General features: G+C 37.1%; 1 protein-coding gene across 5 annotated transcripts in view; it reads right to left on the bottom strand.

Annotated features, from left to right (window-relative positions):
- Positions 1-8379: 8379 nt before the first annotated feature.
- EPHA6 (EPH receptor A6) overlaps positions 8380-19692 on the bottom strand; it is a 173260-nt gene continuing 161947 nt past the window's right edge. For 4 of the 5 annotated variants that reach the window (XM_081951465.1, XM_081951462.1, XM_081951461.1 and 1 more), the window contains exons 11-14: positions 15837-15986; positions 12030-12223; positions 10013-10162; positions 8381-9590 (exon numbers count right to left, since the gene is read on the bottom strand). In XM_081951465.1, coding sequence (XP_081807591.1) covers positions 9476-9590; positions 10013-10162; positions 12030-12223; positions 15837-15986 — 609 coding nt within the window. In that variant the 3' untranslated portion in view covers positions 8381-9475. Of the gene's footprint in view, positions 9591-10012; positions 10163-12029; positions 12224-15836; positions 15987-19692 lie in introns of all 5 variants that reach the window. The other variant, XM_081951463.1, reaches the window with a different exon arrangement.

The following is a 19692-nucleotide window of genomic DNA, read 5'->3' as shown; positions in this document are numbered from 1 at the left end:
TGTTCCAAAAATTCTGAGTTTATTTTCTGTAATGTGTGCATGAATAAAAAATAGCTGGTTTCTCTAATCTGTAGGATTTTTAAAAATTACACAATTTAGGTGAACAAACACACAGAAATAACCACGAGTACTATGCTTTTATTTGCTAATAAATATCTTAGTAAACAGGCTTATTCCATTTGTAAGACTTGATAATGCCTCTTAGGAAACCATAGAAAAATAAAACACAATAATAATCAGTAACTTGTACTTTGTACAAATATCTTATTATGTTGCTCAGCATGTAGCTTTGCCAAACCCCATACTCTTTCTGCAAATAGATGGCATAGGAATGCAATTCACCTTAAAATGCCCTCGTTATGAGAGCTGAGCATTTTATTACATTGCTAACTTAATAGGCAAGCTAGCACATGAAAATTCACATGAAACGTATTATCAAAGTAGATTTCACATAAGGAGAATAATTCAACTCAAGTGAAGTTGTTAATTTTTAATTAAAAATGGGAATCAGGGTGAAATTGGATATATATATATATATATATATATATATATATATATACAATTTATCGTAGATTTTCATGGGTGTAGGTATGCTGGTCTTGTATTTGGGTCTTTTCCTGTGTAAGATTGAAATGGTCTTGGCAACGTTTCGGCGAGGTCTCACTCGCCATCCTCAGCCAAAAACACCAGCCTGAGGATGGTGAGTGAGACCTCGCCGAAACGTTGCCAAGGCAATCTCAATCTTACACGGGAAAAGACCCGATATGCTAATAAAATGTGAATGTGATTTTAATTAATGGAGCAGCCTCAAAAAGGTTACCAAGCCCTTTTCTTCAAACACAGTAGCTTTAATTTGCAATTGTTAGTAAGACACAAAATATTAAAAATGAGTAAAAGGCATAATTTTAATGCAATGAGCTTAGGCATCCAAATTATTCTATATGCATAGAGATATTGGAGTGAAATGGGAAATATTGTCAGATATATGAATCTATGAAATGAGTTTGAAACTCAAACTCAAGTTTGTATATTAAAGGATAACGAATTATTTTTAGCCATTACAACTTGGAGCTAATACAAAAAAAATCTTTATTATTTTTTGCTTCTTTTAAAATAAAGCAAGGAGTAATTTTTTAAAAGTTGATTGTTTTCAAACGATGGCTTGAAAGTCTTTAAATTTAGGTTGCTATCTATGCTTCAGGGTATAATCCTAGAAACTTTAAAAGTGTTTTGCATTTCCATATTCATCAGTGGAGCTGATCCACTGGAATAGGTGTCCTCATTCCTCTTGACAGGAGTCTCCACAGCCATTTCTTCTCTGCTATTGGTCTTTTCAGCAAGGTCTACAGTATGTGTTCATGGGTATGGATTGTGGTCGATCTTGAATTTATAAGGTATGCCGCACTTAAGACACAGTGTTAGATTATGTTAGCAACATAGTATGTGTATTTATCCCATTCTACTGTTAACAAATCTCCAAACATCTTTCCTGATTGATGTGATTCCTGTAAAATTTAGGAATAATAATTTACCCACTAAAATTTCTTTGCCTGTGAGGATTCTTCTTGTTACTATTTTAGATACTGAGTCAAATATATGCCTGTGCCAGCAATGCAAACATAGCAATCATATAAAAAGGGGGGGGGGAGTACAATTCTCTTAATCTATCAGCATTTATTACTGTGTTGTATTAGTTAAAAAGGAAAACAATAGAAATAGGTCTTCTGTGTTGCTGTATTTTTCATTAAAATAGTTGTTTGGATCAGGAAAATGAGATTTGACAATTTCTAAAAACTTGTTTTTAAAGACAGAAATAGTATAGAGACCCTGTAGATTTGTTAAAAAGAATGTTACACATTTTCTGTAGTTAATCATACCTAACAGTAAAGTAGGGGATAAATACTCGAGTTTCTGCCAGTAGCATAATCCTGTATCCTGAGTGGTTCATATCTTATGAATCCAAGTATAAATATAAATGTTATTTCAACTTGATATTATTTGATCGTTCTGTATTATTAAAACAATTTTATTTTATTTTGTTCTATGTAGGAATGAACCTGATCAGCAATGTAGATTTATTTGTCCCACCAGTATTTATAATATACAACTGGGATCAAGTCCTGGTTTTATTTTAGGCTTATATTACATTACACTATAGCAGCAGTTTTCTATTTCCAAAAAAAAAGATGTTTTTTGCAGAATATACCGGTAGTAATAGCACCTATCCGTCACTTCTGGAAGTTAATTTTTGTATTTTGATGGACACTATACATAAAGCAAACAGGAAGCCCTTCTAGGTCTATTACTTTAGGTTTACAAAGGTTCTATCAAGTAGAAGTACATTACATTTTAGCCAAGTATTGATTTATTGTTGGTCAAAAATTATTTTGTATGAAAATTTAGAACTTTAAAAATATTACATGAAAGCTTATGGGATTGTAATGATGAATACACAATAATAAAACAATTGAATTATATTCAGTATTTATCTTATTTTGTCACAAGTTTTAAGAGTACTGTAAATAGTCTACAATAATATGAACTAATAAATAAATATATTTGAAATTCCTGATTAACTTTTGCTTAATAGTATCAAATCTTTCAGTATTAACGTCAGGCTCTTGGAAAAATCCTCTGTTCGAATTAATGCATTTTATTTTAAGCTACACGTACATATCAATTATAAGAATTTTCCACACTGGGATGAGCGGCAGCAGCAGCAGAAATTGACTATTTTTCAAGAAGCATATTTAATATTAAAGGATTTTTTTGTGTTTTTAATATTGCAATCTGTTTTAAAACATGCCTATAATATTGAATTGTTTCTGATAATATACTTTCTAAAGCACAAAAGGCAAGTTAAGTTGCTTATAAACCTACATCTTGGGGTATAAAAAATCCTACTTTTATTGCCATGTTTATCATTACATAGTTTCTTATTTGACTAAATTCACATACTAATGATTCAGTAATAAAATGGCAGCACTTGTAAATAAATTACCTAAATGACATTATGATGTAAATATTCCAGTTTACTTTTTGTTTCAATCAATATCTAAAAAGAAAAAAGAAAAACCAACTTCATGTGCCAGGCCAATATCAATTCTTGTTTAAACATAAAACTTGAGCTTTGATTTTAAAATAACAAGGCAGAACATTCTTGTTAATCAAAATAATATACTATGTCATCTTGAAGCTTTATTGAAATAATTAGGTTTACGGTATATTAGAGCTTCTACAGAGTTAACATTTTGTATAATTGACTTAAATACATAAACCAACTAGTTAAAAGCTTCATTAACTAGTAGATGCACAATTCACCCTGATCCAGCAAGGTTTTCATCGACTGGTCATCCTTTGCCCTCTTCTTATGTTCACAAAAAGGTGTTACGAAATGTAGCAAAGAGACTATTCCAAATTCTGTCAAGCCAGAAACAATCAACTTTTTCAAGCTAAAGACTGCATTTGACATTGAGTGATATGCCAGTCTACTTCATCAATAAAGTAGGGACAATTGCTAAAAATTGATTTAATTTGTACACAAACTGAATTGACATTAAATTAATTGAATACAATTAATATGATTATTTCCATTATTTTTTAAAAAAAACATTTTTTATGCCACATAGATAATTTCATTGATGGGCATTTCCCAAAGAGCTATGGGACTCATTCAGACCAGAGAACTTAGAGTTCTGTCTTCCATGTTAAGAAAGGAGAAGTCTGCATTCAGCCTGAACCATTTTTCTTTGTTTATAGGGTAGAATGAATAAGCAATTCTAGTAGAAATAAAAGTTAAAGTATTCTGTAGTCTTCAGAAATCGGTACTGATTTAGTGTTAATCAAATTCAATCCCTATTTAGACCCATAGGATAGCTTCTCTGTATAATTTTCAAATGTGGACTGCTTTATTCTTTTTGTCTCCATGGGAAACCTAAAATACTACATGATACAAGCTACATTGGGGGTTGGGTTGAAAATGAACTATACCACTTCTGTGATAATCTTCCCCAATCGGTAAGAAATTCTAGATGTTTTTCTGCTTCATCTGGAGCACGCAACAATGCTGTGCTAAGTGAAAATAATTGTATGCTCATTAAAGGTTATGTTGCAAATGGCCTTAAACAGAACTTTAAAAGCAGCTTTGGAGAGAAAATGGGACATGATAATGTTCACCATATTTTCATCAGTACTCTGAAGAGTCAGTAATTATAGGAGCTGTGTTATGGCAGAACTATTTATAATTTTAACTGAGTTTTACCTACTTTATCAGTAATGACTCGCCAAGATCTTGGGAGATTTATTTATACCACCTGTTACTTTTTAACGGAAGACTCCAGGGATTGAACATAGCAGTGCATTGCTATCTGTCACTGATGTGTGGCTCCTCTCCTAATAGACTCAATCCTTCTTAAGCCTAATGAAATCAGTGGGCTAAAGAACACAACAGTATTGGCATTGTCTTTCTCTGTACAGTTGCAATGATATGTGTGGAATTGTCTTCGCAACAGAGAATAAACAAAATGTAGCTTCTAAAACATGGAAATTATACAATCATTAAAGGGTAGGGGGAAATATAGAGTAAAACAAAATGTAGCACAGAGAACAAATCCATAGACAGAATTCAAATGAACATTTAAGATTTTTAACTAATACATTGCTAAAAGAATGTATTCCTTTACTCTTTCTTTAGTTGCTTATTATAAAAATATATTAAATGCACATCTACAATATTTTTCTCCTGTTCCTTTCTGTTGAAAATATATATTCCCACTGAGTGATAAAACAGGAAATAACTACTTTTTATACTGTAGCTATATTAATGAATGTGTTTCATTTCAGCCATCTGAATGGAAAGGTATAGATCTACCTGTGTGAAGAAGAGCTGTACTGACAGTGATTTTAAAATTTGAGTGATTACATATAAACAGAGCTAGTCCCATATCAATGTGTGTGGTGTAAGTGTGCGTGCACACACACACACACACACACACACACACACACATCTTCCACACAGTTAAAAGTAAGGAAACTTAAGGATCCTTAAGTTATGAACATTTATTCAGTGACTGTTCAATGTTATGGCAGCACTGAACGAAGGGAGATATCACTGGTCCTCCAAGTTACAGCTGTTGCAGCCAGTGGTGGGTTCCTACCGGTTTGGACCGGTTTGGTGGTTTGGTGGCCTGGGTTGCTGGAACTGGCAGTGATCCAGGCCTGCCATGCCCCCGAACCAAACCACTACCGGTTCCCTGGTCGGCACTGTTAGTGCTGCCATCTTGTTTTTCAGTTCTGCACATGTGCAGAACAATTTTAATTGCACTGCGCATGCGTACTCAGCATGTGCAGCGTGCATCAAACACGCACGCGAAGCGCACACACGAGTGAACCGGCAGTAATACCGGCCGGAACCCATTCCTGGTTGCAGCACTCCTGCAGTTATATGATCAAAATTTGGCACCTGGCAGCTTGCCAGCACTTATGACTGCAGGCTTGCTTCAATTCTCATCTCCCCCTGCCTACCTGTCCCCCTTTATGCCTTTTTGGCTCCCTGCCATCTATGCCACATGCCCCCCCCCCCAGATAACCTTTGCTGTCTTGCTTCCACGCTGACCACACATGCCCAGCCTGGCCCTTCAGAAAGCAGCTGCTGGCTGCATGAGGCTTTCTTTTCCAGGTCATACACTGCAGTTTCCTCGCAAGACCTGAAGAAGATGGACTTGTGGCAGCAGCTGCTTCATGAAGGACCAGGATGGATCTGCCTCATCAGCGACAGCCAAAATAAACGGGAAAAAATCAGCTAGGGCTGTGGAGTGACAGGGGCTTCAAAGTACAGGGCAACTGTGGCTGGGACTGGGCTGAGGTACCCCAGGATGGCTGTGGCTTGTATCACACTATTGCTAGTGTGATTTCCCAGGGCAGAGTGGCTTTGCATTGTACTCTTGGGATGACCGAGGCTTCCAGAGGCAGCTCAACTTTGTACTATGCTGCAGATGAGGGGCTTTTTGCTGACCCAGAGTTGCAGTACACCAAGAAGCCCTTGAGTGCAGCGTGGGAAGCCGTTCTGGAGCTGTTAAGTTCTGGGTTTTTTTGCTGCCCTGGAAGGCGGAGTGCAGGGCTAAAAGGGCAGTGATAGGGATAGTCCCTTACTTTACTGAGATTTAGGGCTGGGATGGACCAAACAGAATGGCTTAGGTTGTGGTCCCAGACTATCAACCAGTGGAATTCAGTCAAAGATAGCAATGGGACTGCAATTATTGATTGCTGTCAATTAGTGATCTGGTCACTCAATGTCATGCTTTATGGTTACATTGCTTAAGCAATGGAACTTCTGATACCATTTGTGATAATAAATCAAGGACTACCTGTATTAATGATTTGGTCATTCCTATACCACCCCTCCTGCATAGCATTCTGAATCTTGCTGGTACTTGTTATGATCAAGGAAGAAATTGCCCAGAAGGAATTATTGGGAATTTGAAAATGAATATGCATTTAGTGTTGGATTGGGGGGGGGGGGGGGTTGTCATCTCATTTCAGATGAATTCAACATTCAAGTATAAGAGAGAGGGAGAGGGACTGACTGTATTTTAAGAGTAGCCATTATGTTCAAACAACAATTCAAATAGCTATAAAATGTTATCACTGCAGGGCAGGGAGTTATCTTTTCCTTTGTTTAGTGAAGGGATTGCTGCTTCTGCCAGTGGCTTTTCCTGGCAGTTGGCTTTTGGCACATCACTATTGTTCAAATAGACTTTTCTAAAGACATAGCTCCTTGATTGCTAACTTAAAGCTAGTCATATGGAGACTGCTTATCTAGCTAGCCAGTATTTCATGTACTGCATGCTTCATAGCTTCAACCATAAGAAGAGCTATGACAAGATGCTGTCTTTGTGGGATTAGCAGCTGCTCAGGCAGAGTTTATGTTTTTTTAGGAGATTGCTTGTTTGCGTAAACTAGTCTGTAATCCATATATGTTAACAAAATATAATACAATAAGGTTGCCAACAAAACAAAAAACAATCCTATTAGAAAAGTTTAGGAATGAAACTAAACTTGGCAGGCAAATTGAAAAGCCAAAGAAAAAGGAAATATTTTTTTCTATACATGAGGCTGTATTTTTAAATATAAAATGTAATTTATATGGCTTTTCCCTTAATAGATAAAGAGCAAATCCACCACAATCATTACAATGATCATTTTTCATCAACAGTGTTAAAATGCATAAAATAACATGTTACTTCCAAGCCAGCAAACCTGATGTACCTGTATGGTAATCATAGTGCATGTATAACAGTACCTGAAAGATGTTAAAATCAGACTATTAGCATCTATTAAATTCATGGACAATGAAAGAAATATTGTTATTGATTCCATTTCATGTCTTTAAAAATAGTTTTTGTTTGCATTTTAAGGGCTTCAGTTTAAGAAATGCCCTAGTCTAATTTACAAATAAGTTATATGTGAAAAACAAAGAAAAAAATATTTGCATGGGAAGCCAAGTAGAAGTGTTTACTGAAATTAGACAAAAAGACTAGTCAAGATCATTTTCCTGTTTCTTTTCTCTAATGCAAGATACCCTTTTAAGCATTTCTATTTTTGAATGGAACCAAGAACCAATTTAGTATAGTGGTTAGAGGCACCAGGAGATAGCGAGTTCCAGTTCTCCTCTGGGCACAAAGTGGCAAGGTGACCTTGAGCCAGTCACACTGTCAACCCTATAAAAAGGAGATGGCAAAACCCTTCTGAAATTGCCAATAAAACTGCAAGAGCATATGTAGTTGCCAGAAGTAAGACTGACTCAAAGGCATATGCCCCCAAACCCACTGAATTAGTTCCTTTATATGGCTAGGCCATCTTAAGTCTTCCTTGTATAGACTAGTCATATCCATTCTTCAATTATAAATGAGAAATTCTCTATAAATGTTTTTAAACTATTACTTATATGAAATTTGCGTGAGGCTATTAGAGCACACAGATGTACTCTTTTGTTTTTATTGGAACAGAACTTATTCCATGCAAAGATGAATGATGTAGCCAAATTAGATCTATGTACTTTTTTAAGAGATACAGACAACAGCATTTTATTTCAGAAATAGGACATGGCTACTAAGGTTTATAGCTCAAACATCTGGCTTATGAAAGGTATCTGTTGAAGTGGCTATTTATGAGCACCAATTCCTATATGGCCTCATTTACTACTCAAATATATAGCATCCTTGATGCTATTTCTTTTTTGATTTTGAAGCAGTTCTTTTCCCCATTGGCCACAAGGGCAGGATGATGTTTCCTGAAAGTAACGTAGTAATTAGAATATTCTTCCATTTGTACTCATTGGAAAACTTGAAAACATTTCCATGATCAAAAAGTATGAGAATTAAACTGATATTTTTCATGACCATTTCAAGAAAAATGTAATTTTTCTGGGTTAAAAAAATGTCTAACCTAGAGAAGTTAAATATGTCACAATGAATGACTTAAAGACATTTTTTTTTCTTATGTGTAAAAAGCAATTTCTTATGTTTTCTCATGTTAAATATATATTTAGAACGTTACATAACTGCATTGTGTAAAATCACTGGTACCTATAATGGATTTTATTTTGCTTAAAATGTATTTTGGGACTTTGCTCAGTATTGTGGAAGCATATAGAAACTTAGACATGAATAATAATGAAACTAGCCAATGGTTAGATTTGTTTATACTCTATGTACTCTAAACTTTCTAAGATAGAGAAATCTGGTGTTCAAACATACATTTAAACACTTGGCATCATTAAAAACATGGTGATGATCTTTGTCAATAATTCACTTTATGTGTTTATACACAAATTCTGTAAACATCTGTTTACATAAAATTTCACTATAAACTTTTAATTGTTCATTTTGGCCAATATTTTTTATGCTTCCATTCCAGTTGTCATAAACTAAATGTAATAATTACAAAATAAATGTAGTAATAAAACCCTACATTTGGGATTTGGTAAGCAATAAAATAAATACATGTGTCAAGTTCTTTTCTTGATTGCACATTTTATATTGGAAGCTAAAATGTCACAAAACATGAAAATAAATGTCTATCATCATTATTGTTTTAGTATTATTATTTAGTAATTTACCATCAAATTCTAATTACAACAAGAAGGTAGCAATTCCAAGCCAAGAAAGCCTTCACTTCAAAAAAGTTGATGAAAGTTTTCTGAATACTTTACTGTTATATAAAGTTATACATCCATGCCAAGCTATTCAACATCATATAGCAACAGTCTTTTATTAGGGGCCAGGATGTTACCATCAGTTCATTGAGGATGGAACTATGTAATTAAGTAAAAATTCCAAGCTGGAAGAATTAACATAAATATTTGTGTTTATAGTATGAAGAAGTTTCAGTTTTTGAAGCTGGGAAGAAAGGAGCAGTGAGAGTATTTTCCATTTTAGAAATGCTGAGGCACAAAACACAGTTGCTTCTAGAATTTTCATACATGAAATCCTTTGTCCTGTATGTGCATCATGTGTAATCGTAAAGTCTGTAAACTGCTCACTATTCGTCTCTGATGTCCAATAAGAACAACTCCAATTCTTCTAATGTCACTGCAAGATAAAGGTAATGTTGGGAAATATTGGGTGAAGTACAGAAAATACAAAAACAAATTGTTCCAAGATGTTTTTAAACCTGAAATATTCAATATATTAAACCTGAAATATTGAATATAATTCAAATATAATTTATTTTGTTCTTCAGCCTGAAAACTATTAGAAAATGGATACTGGATATTATACATGTTGACTAATTGGATTTGAAATATAGTGAACATTTTCATTTTTAACTCTGGTAAGACTAAATGCAAATTTTTATTACATTTCAAACCAGTTACTATTTTTTTTATGGGGAATAAATATTTGTTGATTTAACCTATGCCTGCCATTTTGTGATGTATTCTTGCACTTTCTAAAATTCCAATCTTACCCACTGTCCTATAAAACTTAGAGATCCTAATAAATAATGTACTTACTCAATACTCATTCTTGAAACAAGATCCATAGATGTGTACCCTGCTGCCATGAAATTAGCTTTGTATTGGCCCATTTTTATTGAGTCCAGCCAATCACTGACTGATACAAAGAAGGGATATTCTGGAATTTCACCAGGTGAATCTGGCATTCTGTGAAACGAAGAATATATTATTGATTTAGTTGTATGATACCTTTTTAGTACATTAGGCTGACAATTAAACATTACATAAGCTATGAAATCATTATATCTTTTCCTCTGGAGATTCTCAGCCATCCAGCTCATACTGTAGTTGTCTCAAATGAGGTTTTTCAAGGCAACTGGACTTTTTTTCCCTTTGAGGAAAAAGAAGAAAACAAAATAAAATTCCTGTCAGAACCTATCCTTCCATTCGCCACCACCCAGTCACAACTATCAGTGCCTATCCTTCCATCCCTCTCCCCTCCACATCGGATCTGATGAAGCTTCTTGGATGAGAAGTGAAATATTTTCTTCTTCTTTAAGGAAAACAGAAACACAGTCTAGTTACCTTTTGAAAAAGCCCCTTTGAGATCTTTTCCTGTAAGAATATTTCTTGTAATTAGAGAATATCTCTAGCCCTAGGGTATAAATATTCCATATTATCATTCATTAAAATAATTATTAGTGTTGTGTTTATTTCAGGGTTTCACAGTCTAGTTCCAATCTTCTCTGAATCACAAGAGCCAACCTATTTGGATAAGGGGATTTTGGATTAGGTGCCCAGTTAGGGGTTTTGATGGTCACACGTTATGCTGCGCTTGAAAGAGGTTCTTCCTGAAACTGAAGAAGATAAGATAACTTGAACATTGGGCACTATCTAATAAAATGAAATTCAATGGTGAAAAGAGTAAGGTTCTACATTTAGGCAACAAAAACGGAATGCACAGTATAGATGATACCTTGCTCAATAGTAGTAATTGTGAAAGGGATCTTGGAGTCCTAGTGGACAACCATTTAAATATGAGCCAGCAGTGTGCAGCAGCTGCCAAAAAAGCCAACACAGTTCTAGGCTGCATAAATAGAGGGATAGAATCAAGATCATGTGAAGTGTTAATACGACTTTATAATGCCTTGGTAAGGCCACACTTGGAATACTGCATTCAGTTCTGGTCGCCACGATGTAAAAAAGATGTGGAGACTCTAGAAAGAGTGCAGAGAAGAGCAACAAAGATGATTAGGGGACTGGAGACTAAAACGTATGAAGAACGGTTGCAGGAACTGGGTATGTTTAGCTTAAGAGAAAGAAGGATTAGGGGAGACATGATGGCAGTGTTCCAATATCTCAGGGGTTGCCACAAAGAAGAGGGAGTCAAACTATTCTCCAAGGCACCTGAAGGTAGAACAAGAAGCAATGGGTGGAAACTAATCAAGGAGAGAAGCAACTTAGAACTGAGGAGAAATTTCCTGACAGTTAGAACAATTAATCAGTGGAACAGCTTGCTTCCAGAAGTTGTGAATGCCCCAACACTGGAAGTCTTTAAGAAGATGTTGGATAGCCATCTGTCTGAAATGGTATAGGGTTTCCTGCCTAGGCAGGGGGTTGGATTAGAAGACCTCCAAGGTCCCTTCCAACTCTACTATTGTATTGTATTGTATTGTATTAAGACTTCAACATTTGGCTGCTACATGTTTGGCCTTGACTGAAAATAGTGGAGGATTATACTATATCATGCAGATATAACTCTGTAGGATAGTTAGTAAGGGATCTTTGAACCAATAGTAATGTATATATAAATGTGCATTCACGCTTTTGTGACTTTATTAATTTACCCCCAAACAGATGCAGTACAAGGAATTTCCTTATGAAGTTTTCCGTAGACTTTGAATGAATGTGAGAAGTTACAGGAACTACAGACCACTAGAGATATGATACATGATACTGACATGATAGAGAAAACAATAAGAAATGATCATTATATATTAAGTAATTAACATGGCAATTTGAAGGGTGACAGTCATGCATGCACATACAAAAAGCATACTGAAATGGTTCTTACATTAGTACATCCTCCACTAAAGTATGGAGAGAGCTGGGGTTTCGTATCAATTTGTCTAAGAAGCTGACAATGTCTGTGAACTTTGGCCGATGGCTTCTTTCCTTTTGCCAGCAATGAAGCATTAGCTGATGGAGGGCAGCCGGGCAGCCCATGGGAGCTGGAAGCCTATATCCTTCTTCAATGGACAAAATGACCTATGTAGAAAGTGAGAGAGGATATTTATTAATTCAATTATTTATCAACATTGTATTCTGCCCATCTCACCAAAGGTAGCATAGGGACATTGAATGAAATGCACTATAAAACATTAAAACAATAAATAAAGATCTTAATTTAAAATTCACTTCAAATAAAACCAAGCAGGATAGAGAAGGAGGGAGCAAAGAGCATCCAGGGAGGATTTCTATCCCATTATTCACCTCCAAAGTGCCACACCCGCATTGGGGCCATAGACTAGCACAGGGGTGTCAAACTTAATTTCACAGACGGCCACATCAGGATTGACCTTGGGGGCTGAGTGGGTGTGGCTAGGGTGGGGGTGGTCAGCTCAATATCACTCATGTTGGGGGCACCTATGGTGGTCCAGGCAGGGCTGGGGGGACCAGGGAGAGTGCCAAACCATTGTCCTCCAGAGCAGCCTTGCTGTCCCTCTCAGGCCACACAGAGGAATCCTGGAAGGTGGCACAGACTGTCCAGAGCCCTAGGCAGTGGAAGACAAGCGCTCAGCCCAGCCCTCGAGCTCCCAGGGCACTGGGACCCCCCAGCCCAGCCCAGCCCCGCTTCCTAGAGGGAGTGCCCAGCTTTGCTTATCTCCGCCTCATGGCTGCTGCTGCTGTGCTCGCTGTCCTTGGCTAGGTTGCTCTTTTTGTGTGTGGGAGGACAAAGTGTGTGGGTGAAAGGGAGGCCCACTCTCTCCTCATGCAAGGAGACCCAGCTTTGTAACCAAAGCATCCTCAGCAATAGGATGGGAGACCACCAGGAGAGGTCAGGAGGAAGGAACAAGGGGATAGTAAAAGGGCAGCAGGACTGCCGGTGGCCAAGTGTTAAGGCCCTTCCCTTCTTTTTCCTTTCCTCTTCATTCTCCTTTCTTCTTCCTTCCCCTCTTTCCTTCTTTTTCCTTCCTTGGTCTCTTCCCATCTTCCCTTCTTTTTCTTTCTTCTTTCCCTTTCTCCTTTCCTTTTTAGATGCTCAAATCCAAAAGGGAAGCATTTCTCCTTTTGTTTTGCTTTGCTTTTAGTTTTGCTAGTCCTCTGCCAACAAAAGTGGAACTCAAGGGGGATGCTCGCACCCCCAGCCCTAATTTTGGCCTGGATGGCCTCCTGCACAGGCTCCGTTTTCACTGGCAGAAGGAAACAGTCCTTCACTGTTTCCAGGAAGGCCTCACAGGCCAGATTGAAGCACCCAGTGGGTTGGATTCAGCCCATGGGCCTTGAGTTTTACATCCCTGAGTTAGTACAACAATATCTTCAAGGCCTTTCAAAAGCAGGCCCCATGTGAGTAGATCTGACTTTGAGGAGCAAGAGGCTTCAGAGGGTGGAAGCCATAGCAGTAAAGGCTCTTTTTCTAGATCCCACTAGGTGAAGTGATATTGTTTTTGTTTGTTTTGATATTTGAATTTGTTTTTTTCAAATGAAAGCTAGTCAAGTATGTAAAGCCACAAGTTCTATAGAACTTCTGAGTTCTATAAAGTACAATTTATTAAATGTTGTATGATAGATTCTTGTATCACATATCATACTAAATTATGCTTCACGGAATAAACAACAACCTGCTAGATTCATACTAATTAAGTATAATACATTTATGGCCCACCTTTATTTTGTGCAATTCAAGATGGCATACATCATGGTCCTACTTCTAGTTTCCCCTTAACTGTAATGCTATAAAGTCATCCGGCCAGCTTTCCTGCCTTACTTTTGTTAAACCAAAACAAACTACACCAGAGTTTTTGGCAAGGGTTCTCAAACTTTAGGTCATCTATGGCTTAATAATATTTTAAAACTTGATCGAGCTTGCTCAGACAAAGTGAGAGAGCTGTCAAAATTCTGAAATTCTGAGATTTGCTCCTCATCTGCAGTTGATACTTGTCATGCCAGAATATTGGAGAAACGTGAAATATAGAGTAACATTTAGTTATTAAAAATAAGTGGTATATTTCTTTCTTGCCCTCAATTTTGTTTATGGTGTGTGAGAAACAAATTCATTTATCATTTAGGACTGCTACAATGTTCGAGAACCATTTGCTTATGGCTAGGCACAAAAAGGAAACTCTGCTGGTGCATATTATATGCTATGGGTAGTCCTTGGGTTAGCACCATTCATTCAGTCACTTTTAAAGTTGTAATGGTGCTGAACTACAGGTACTTATGACAGGTCCTTGTAGTTCTGGTCCTCACAGCATCCCCATAGTCAAGTAATGTTCCCATAAGCAAACTCAATTGGGGAGCCAATAGGAAATTGAAAGTTTTAGTTGCATGGGGTTCTCGCCTATCAGTGGGAAGTGGAAGTGCTGGAACTGCAGTTGTTAAATGATGCAGTCTCATGGTATTGTGTTTTACAATCCCCACATGCTAAATAATCATACTAAAAGAGATTGCATTAGAAATGGGCAATGAACAAGAGTTTCACGTCTATCATGAAATTTTTGCTTGGCTTCAATTATTTTTCTCCCCAGGTATTAATCTTTGATGTCCACTCTAAGAATACTAATTAATTTGCTTATAGAAATATAATTTCAATGGGACTTGTTCCATGGCAATTTTAGTTGCAGTTAATAGTGATCAATGGGGAATCAATTTTTATTTTCCACTTTCTAACAGTATATTGTAATAACAATGATTCCGATGTGTGTTTATTCTGAAGCCAAGTATCATGGCCCCAGTGGAGCTCAAGTCTGAGAAGGAGAAGGAGAAGGAGGAGATCGAGCTGGGGCCGGCGCAGACGCATGGTACAGTCCCTATGGCTCAGGAGGAATGACCTGAGAATGAGGATGAGGCAGTCCCAGGTCCATTGGGCCTCGGAAGAGTAGGCAGGGAGGAAGAGAAGACTCAAGCTGGTCAAGGAATGGGGGGAGGAGATGGAAAGGGCAGACAGTGGAGTAGAGGAATGGCGGAGCTCTGGAGATGAGCAAATACCTCCCCCGTTCAATCCCAGAGTGTGAAGAGTGGAGAGAGCGCAGGATGATCCAACTACTCGGAGGAGGGGTTTTTGCCAGGAACAAGTGTTTGTTTTCGGATTGCACTCTCTTGGCTGTGACTCAGACTATTTTGTTTTGAAGATTATTTTTGCCTTGTTTTGAGGACTGTTCTTGGCTTGCCCTAGCCCTGAAGATTCTCCTTTCAGACCTGCCTTGCCTTGGACCCCGTGTTGTTTTAAGAAGTGCTCTTGGCTTTTTGGTTTGAACTGTGCCCTTGTTTATGAACTGTGTTTGTCTGTTGTTTCACTGCGCCCCTTTGGAAAAACTGCCCCTTGTCTTGGATCTTTGTCTTGCTCTGAGCTCTGCCCTTTCTGTCTGGCCTTTTGCTTTGTGGACTGGTTGGGTAATTTATGGGCTTTTGTTTGAGGAACTGAGGGTGGAGCCTGACCTGTCAGTGGAGGGTTAATTGTTTAACCCTTTCCATGAGAAATAAAAGACTCAGGAGGTCTGCCTAGCCTTGCCCACCTGGGTCATAACATCAAGTCTTATTCAGTAGGATTTATTACTAGATGTGCTCCTGATGATTGTAGTTTCTTTTCTTTTCTTTTCACTATGCAATGGAATAAATGCATTCTGAAAACAATAATCTGTAATAACTGGTTAAAACTTACATCCTGATTAGACATCTCCCAATACGGTCTTTCTCCATATGACATTACTTCCCACATGACAATTCCATAACTCCATGCATCGCTTGCAGAAGAAAATTTCCTGTAGGCTATGGCTTCAGGAGCAGTCCATCTTATTGGTATTTTTCCACCCTGAAAATATATATTGAAAAATTCTCAGTATTTAAAGTTAACAAAAAATACTCCCAACTGAATAATCCTACAAACATATTAAAATAAATGAAATTCATAACTGCTGACAGAAACATAAATATTCTGTTATACGATAATTCATGTATTAACATATTGCTTATATAATGTATGATAATTGAAAACTAAATGCATTTTAGTTTTTTAAGGCACTTAATATTATTAACCATATTCAGACTGAGTAGATGGCAAATTATTGTCTTCACTTTGATCATGAATTAAAGTGCCATCATTATGGTTTTCTTTGAAAGTTTATATTCAAAGTATGATGCAGAATAAATTCTTCTGAAATAAAGTTTGTTCTCAAATACTATGTATTCATCTAAAATGTATTGTGGCCCATCTGTACTTTGTAGTTATTATTTTCATAACACATTTGTCTTCTACGCACGTTGGTTAAATTCAAGTCTAAACCATTTCTGCTTATAAATCATGTTTGCTAAATGAAGATCGCAAAAGTTATTAACACAATATAATACACTATCTTTCATGTAATTGGTTGTAAAATATGCCAATGGTATATTACATTAGATAATTTGTTTAACAGTAATAGCAATAACATTTTTGTTATCTTAAATATTAATGTATTTATAAAAAGAATAAGTTTTGAATCCAAATCCAGATAGCTGTCTAAATGCCCTCTGGTCTATTAAAGTTTGTAATGTAATATATTTGCTGATCACAATTCTGTTAAGTAAATGAATGTTCTGTGATTTTTCTCTTTCAATTCATTTTTAAAAATGTTTTTGAATTTATTCCATTAATGTTCATAATTCTTCCAGTGCAGCAGAACAAAAAAAGAGGCTAGTCATATGGTCTCACAAGAACATTTGCACAGTTTAAATATCTATGATAGATATAACAGAAAATAGCTAAAACTGGGAGACGACTTCCGGCAGCTGAAGGTGACGGACGCGCGCACCTGCCTTTTCGCTGCTCCGGTGGGCTCCCCTGAAGTCTAGGGGGAGCACAGGGTGCCTTGGAGTGGCGCCCTGGCATAGGGGCGGCTTGCTGGGACCCCCTGGAATGGCGGCGGCCACGGGGGGTCTCCAGCTTTGCCCCAGGAGCCGGGGAGCATAGTGAGCATGCGGAATGCCACCGCGCGCTTCGCCAAACGCAGCCTGGAAGGAAACAATTAATTGGAACGAAACAGCTGAAGAGCGGTGAGGCGAGGGGTCTCCCCAGGTCTTTTACTATCCTTAATCTTTTGACTGTTCTGCAGTTTTCCTTTTGGGACTTTGTTTCAACTTCTGGAGGAGTTTAGATTGGAGGGGGGAGAAATTCCACCCCCCCTTGGAAAAGCGGCACTTGAAAAATCTCTCCCTTTTATGGGGGAGAGAGAAAGTTTGAAATCTTCTTTCACTTCCCTTAAATAATGGGGGAATTTTTTTTTTCTTGACTACAATTGCGAAAAAAAGGATGGCTGAACTGATTCTTCTCTAAACTATCTATGGGAACTTTGACTTTGTTGTTTCCTGACCACCTGTACTGGCTGAGCCAATATGGCCAACTTCCTCCTTTTTCTTTGTCTTCATGAATGAGACTCCTCCCTTGGAAAACTTTATGGCTTTCAACTAATTTCCACCCCAGAAATCTCCAGGAGCCTCTTCAAGTATGTTATTCCCCTGGATTTGGAATATTCTGACCCACCTATTTGCTCTAGTTCTGTACTAGAAGACTTATTCTCCTTTGGACTTGTTTGTTTGGTGATCCCTACTGGCTGTGCTCTCCCACAGATGCCATCTCTTTGTACAGAACAATAACTATCTCTGAGCCTCATGATGGGTCCAAAGAAATTACCGCCTGGTAAGGCCTCATCAGCTTAAACTAATTCAAAATCCTAATAAGCAATTTACTTTTTCTTTCTTTTTATTGCATTTCTCTAAATTGTTATCTGTTTTATTGAACACTAAATGATATTCTTGTAGCGTAAAATAACAGAAATGAAAATTACAAACATTCATTTAGAGAATTCCATAAAGATACATCTATATATGGCACATCCAAGCACTGTAGTGTAGGATAATCGCCTATTATACGCATAATGGCTAAACTTTTATTTTTAGTATTTCATAGAGGATGGTTTCTTTTGTAAACCCATAAGATGAACAGGAATGGAAAATTTCATTACTCAATTACTTTTTCTAAAGTATATTTTTAATGCAAAAAAACCCCTGATACTATTTTTATACATACATATGCTAAGTACAAACATGAAACTAAGTAATATCTATTCATGAATAATAGAAGGATGTATTTGTTTTTGCACAGTTAAAATAATATTTGTAGTGTTTGATGAAACTAGTAAAACAACTTCAGCCCTTCTGTGCTTCTCTTTCTGATAATATTGCTATAAATAACATTATATTTATTAAATTTTGTTGTTTACAGGTGCTCTATCATCAAATAAATATGCCTTTTTACTAATACAAAACTTATATATCAGGTCTTCCAAAAAGATCACTTTCTCCATAAGCTGATTATCTAAGGCAAAGCAGTTTTTCTCATCTTCAACCATGTTGCAGCTGAACATAATTTCTTAAATGAGTTTGGGAAATGTTAATTCCAGTTTTTTGTATAACATAGTAATTATACTAGAATAGCTATAGCACTAGAAACCATGTTTTCATCTGCTGTTTCCTAGGTTTTTCTTGATTTTTCAACTAGAAAGATAATGAGGCTGCCACAATGATTCAATTCACAATGAATCAGGCATCACTCCAACCAGTGGTGAGTTCCGGATCCCGTTCCAACTGGTACAGTTGGAATGGGCCTGGTGTTGTCCACATGGACGGACGCAGTGTGTGCATGCATCGTACTGTCCAGCGACACCTCAGTGAGCCTCCGCAATGCTCCAGCTGCTCAGCGTAGCGTCACGCAGGCGCTGTATGCGCTGTACACATGCGCGGAAGCACCAAAGACTTTAAAGACAGGTAAGGAGGGAGGGCGGGTGGATGGGCCCTCTGGAGCACCGTACCGGAATGGAACCGGGTGCTCTGGGCAGGCTCTGGTATGCCCGTACCGGGGTGTACCTCCTGCAACCCACCACTGACTCCAACCCAAAATGTGATATTTGGGTTTGGGTTCACATGTACAAATTGAGTCAATTTAGAACTCAAAGTCTGGCCATTTATTTATTCCACAACTACTACAAAAGCAGACTATGTATTGTTGTGAGCAATAAACTCCATTGTTCAGTTGGATCATATATGTAAATGAAAATTTTGAGATATACTTACAGGCCTTATGAGTTGGAAACTGAACATATTGCCCTAAGGATAAGTGTAGAAATAAGCCAAAGAAAAATGGAACACTGTGCAGCAAACCGTAGGACTTTGTTTAGGAGAGAATGTAAAAGACATTATACAAATAATTACCAAATTAAAGCTTGGAACAGAAGGAAGAAGTTCACAAACATAAGATTAACAAGTGACATGGGGTTGGATAAAAAGCCACTCACCCTTGAAGGAAGCTTTCAAGTTCTTAATCTCTAAAAAAGCAATAATTCTTATAACTATTTTGTTATAATGTTGCCTATATAAAACAGTTTGCTAACAACTACAGAATCTTTAATACTATTATTTAAGTATATGATACTGCCTCCTTATTTAAGCTTTTTGGGTGTCATCTATCCAATTTAGGAAAAGAC

This window comes from Natrix helvetica (genome assembly GCF_964273705.1).
Source record: "Natrix helvetica genome assembly, chromosome: 4".
NCBI lineage: Eukaryota > Metazoa > Chordata > Lepidosauria > Squamata > Natricidae > Natrix > Natrix helvetica.
Note: the sequence above shows the minus strand (reverse complement) of the source record. Positions and strands in the feature narration are given on the sequence as shown.